Source organism: Hylobates moloch, unplaced genomic scaffold (genome assembly GCF_009828535.3).
Source record: "Hylobates moloch isolate HMO894 unplaced genomic scaffold, HMol_V3 SCAFFOLD_3766, whole genome shotgun sequence".
Taxonomy (NCBI): domain Eukaryota; kingdom Metazoa; phylum Chordata; class Mammalia; order Primates; family Hylobatidae; genus Hylobates; species Hylobates moloch.
In genome coordinates, this window is record NW_026656041.1 from 2680 (window position 1) to 6240 (window position 3561).

Here is a 3561-nt window from a genome sequence, read left to right on the forward strand (position 1 = left end):
CTAAAGCTCCTCCAGCAGAGCCCGGTATTCTTCCTCGCTGAGGGGTGGTTCCAGCCATTCGGGCTCTTCCAAGTCGTTAAGCTGCCCCGGGGCCTCGGTTTCTAGGAAAGGTTGTGCCTGCTGCAGAAACACTGGGCACGCCAGGAGCTCATCCAGCAGCAGGCCGGTGGGGAGTGCAGACCAACGCCCAGGATCCTGGGGTGGTGGAGAGGGCACCCGGAAGCCTTGCATCTGCTCCGGCCGTGTGGAGCGCTCCGGGGGCACGGCCTGGGCAGGATGAGCTGCCCCAGATCGGGGTTCCCATGCCACCCCGGCCACCTGGGGCACCTGGCACCAGCCCCAACACGGACTGCCCTGGGACGTGGGTGGCTCAAGCACACCTCGGCCCTGTGGCCCAGCTTTAGCGGGGCCTGGCTTTCCCACCGCACGAGGGCCCGGCAGGCCATCCCGCTGCGAGTCCCGGTCCTCCGGGCATTTGCTCCGGGGGTGCGGAGGCCACCAAGGCGTCTGAGGGTGGGAGAGCGCCCCTTCCGGGGGAGCCAGGGCGGCGTAGGCGAAATCCCCGCCTGCCGGGACGACCGACCAGGGAGCATGGTGACACTCCCCCGGGGCTGCGTTGTACAGGCCCTCTGTATGCGCCATCGCCCTGCCACCCTGTACCGGGTGCCTGGCCCTTCGGTTCTGAAACCATATGTGAATCCTGGACTCCGGGAGGCCCGTCTCTCTGGCCAGTCCTTCCCTGGTGGCGATGCCAGGAAAGCGATCCTTCTCAAAGGCTCAGACCAGCAGGGCGGTCCCTGCTGGGGTGACGGGGGTCCGCTTTCGCCTGCCTTCTTGCGGGCTGCGTCTCGCCGGCCAGGGCCGAGATTCCCGCCGGTGCTGCCTCAGCTGGCGTGACCTCTCATTCTGAAACCAAATCTGGACCCTGGGCTCCATAACGCCGATGGCCTGGGCCAGCCGTTCTCTGGTGGTGATGCCCGGGTACAGGTTCCGCTCAAAGCAAGCTCGCAGGGCCTCGCTTTGGCTCCGGGTCCAGACGAGTCTCCTGCGCCATCCTCGTCCTCGGGCTTCCGCGGGGAGGGTGCTGTCCGAAGGTGTTGGGAGAGACATCGTTGAGAGCCCCTGCCAGAATTTCAAGGACGGACCCGGGCAGAGAGATCCCGGAGGGCTCCCCTGCTCCCCAGCCGGCCTGCGCACTGCATTCAGGTCCAGCCAGGGGGCCGGCGCAGACTGCCAGCGGCTCTTATGAGGGTCCACAGGCAGGCAGGCTCCACCCCTTCTTGCCTGCTGCTGAGCCCTGGGACAGCCAGCCCTCGCCCTCCGAGGGGCCCCAGGGCACTGAAGCCTGGGGCGTGGGTGGGTGGGTGGTGGGGGGTTGTGGGGCCAGAGGCCAGAGAGACGAAGCGGAAGGGGGCAAGGAGGAAGGGGTGAGGGCCGTGGGTTTCGGGCGGGGGCTGGCTCTCCGGACCACTGCAGCAATCCCGCGGGTACAGGCAGCCGCTCCCTGTGCTCCCACGCGTCTTCGGCAGGGAGAAACCGGCCCGGAAGGGTGGAGTGGAGTGTGAAACCGAACCTCCGGGAGAGTCTTGAGTTTTCCAGGCCCCCTCTCCGTGAAGACACCCAATGCCTGTGGATGTCGCCGTTGCCGCGACAGTCTCACACAGGCAGGTGTGTGGCTCCCGTTCATTTCCAGGTCGAAGACCAGAGTGAAACCCCAGAGAAGAGATACGTCCCCGGCGTGGTGGCCTGACGATGGATTCCCGTGTCCTGCAACGTGGTGAGTCTGCAGTGTGGCCAGATTGGAGGCTGGCAAGGAGGGCGAAGACAGGATGCTGGCCTTCCACCCTTCCCTGGAGGTGTATGGGTGCCTGCAGGGCTCCGGAAGCAAACAGTCAACATGGTCAGCCTTTCGGGGGGCCGGAGAGACGTGAGCGACTGGCCCCCTTGCAGAGTTCCGAGCGACGTGGAATCCGAAATCACGCTTCAGTCCTCCTGAGTGTGGCTCCTCTGTGGTCGTGGCTGTCGGCCTGGCGCTCCGCTGCAGGGCTCGGCCTGTCCTGGGGATGTGTGGTCTGTAAACCACGAGGGTGAAAACCCGACGTCAACGCGAGCGAGTCCCTGGTCTTTTCTCTTCGAGGAAACCGCCCATTCCTTGGGCGACCGAACCGGGGCGAACGGGTGCCCCGCCCACCGGCTGCCGCGGCGGCGGGCGACGGTGGACCCAGCCCTCAGCCCGCGCCGGGCGCTTGCCATTTTCCTGGCGCGCGGGGGTTCTGTTGCTCCAGGAGGCCCGATACCGCTTTTTCTCTCTGCCTTCCTCCCTCTGTCCCGTGCACCCTCCCGCCCTCCCTCTGTCCTTCGGTCGCTCTCTTGTCATTCCCTCCGTTCCTCACTGCCTCTCTCTCTCCGTCCGTCACTCCCTCCCACCCTTCCAACGTCCCTCCGCCCATCCTTCCGTCCCTGTAGGTCTCCGGTTCCTCTCTCCATCTGTACCTGCCTTCCCTCCGGCCTGGAAGGGTCAGCATCCCCGGTGTGCCTGGGGTCTGTGGTCTGTATTTAGCCGCCAGGCGCTCCATGGTGGCAGCTGGGAGGCTGCAGAGGCACGGGTGGGCGAGCGACGGCGGAGCAGATGCGCAGAGGGGTTGAGCCCCGGGACTTGATGGTAGGCCTGGACGCTGCCCGGGCCCGGTGTTTTGTGGGACGGGGGTCTCCATCCAGCCGGTGGGAGGAAGCATATTGCCGGGGTGGGGGCGGTGGGTAGCTGGTGGTCAGGCAGCAGTGGGATGGCGGTAAGGCAAGAGAGCTCTGCCCGGGCTGCTCCCAGAGGAGGCCAGGTGGCTACCCGCAAACACGTGCGTGCAAGGTGGAAGGCCCACCTGCTGGTACCTGGGCCGCCTCCGGCTCCGGGATCCCCGGGACGCCCGGGAAAGAATGGCAGTTCTCCGTTTTGCAGAGTCTCTCACCGGGCCCAGACCCAGAAGGCAGGAATCCCTGGCGGGTCAGCCCAGAGGGAAGACACGCCCGTCCTTGCCCAGCAAGGGGTTCCCCGCGAAAGAGAGGCCACCGCACTGCCCCGACCCCATCGCCACCCCGCGTCCTAAAGCTCCTCCAGCAGAGCCCGGTATTCATCCTCGCTGAGGGGTGGTTCCAGCCACGCGGGTTCTTCCATGTCCTTCAGCTGCCCTGGGGCCTCGGTTTCTAGGAAAGGTTGCGACTGCTGCAGAAACTCTGGGCACGCCAGGAGCTCATCCAGCAGCAGTCCGGTGGGGAGTGCAGACCAGCGCCCGGGCTCCTGGGGCGGTGGGAGGGCGCCCAGATGGCTTGCATCTGCTCTGGCCGCGCGGAGCGCTCCGGGGTCGCGGGCTGGGCAGGTGGAGCTGCCCCAGCTCAGGGTTCCCACGCCGCCCCGGCCACCTGGGGCCACTGGCCCCAGCCCCACCACGGACTGCCCTGGGACGTGGGTGGCGCAAGCACACCTCGGCCCTGTGGCCCAGCTTGCGCGGGGCCTGGCTGTCCCACCGCGCCAGGGCCCGGCAGGCCGTCGCGCTGCGGGTCCCGTTC

At 67.2% G+C, this 3561-nt stretch overlaps 1 protein-coding gene across 1 annotated transcript; it reads right to left on the bottom strand.

Annotated features, from left to right (window-relative positions):
- Nucleotides 1–1167, bottom strand: LOC116465206 (double homeobox protein 4-like protein 4). The gene is given in 1 exon segment (XM_032148367.1): nucleotides 1–1167. A coding segment is annotated over 1 exon segment (1110 nt). The 5' UTR covers nucleotides 1111–1167.
- Nucleotides 1168–3561: the final 2394 nt, after the last annotated feature.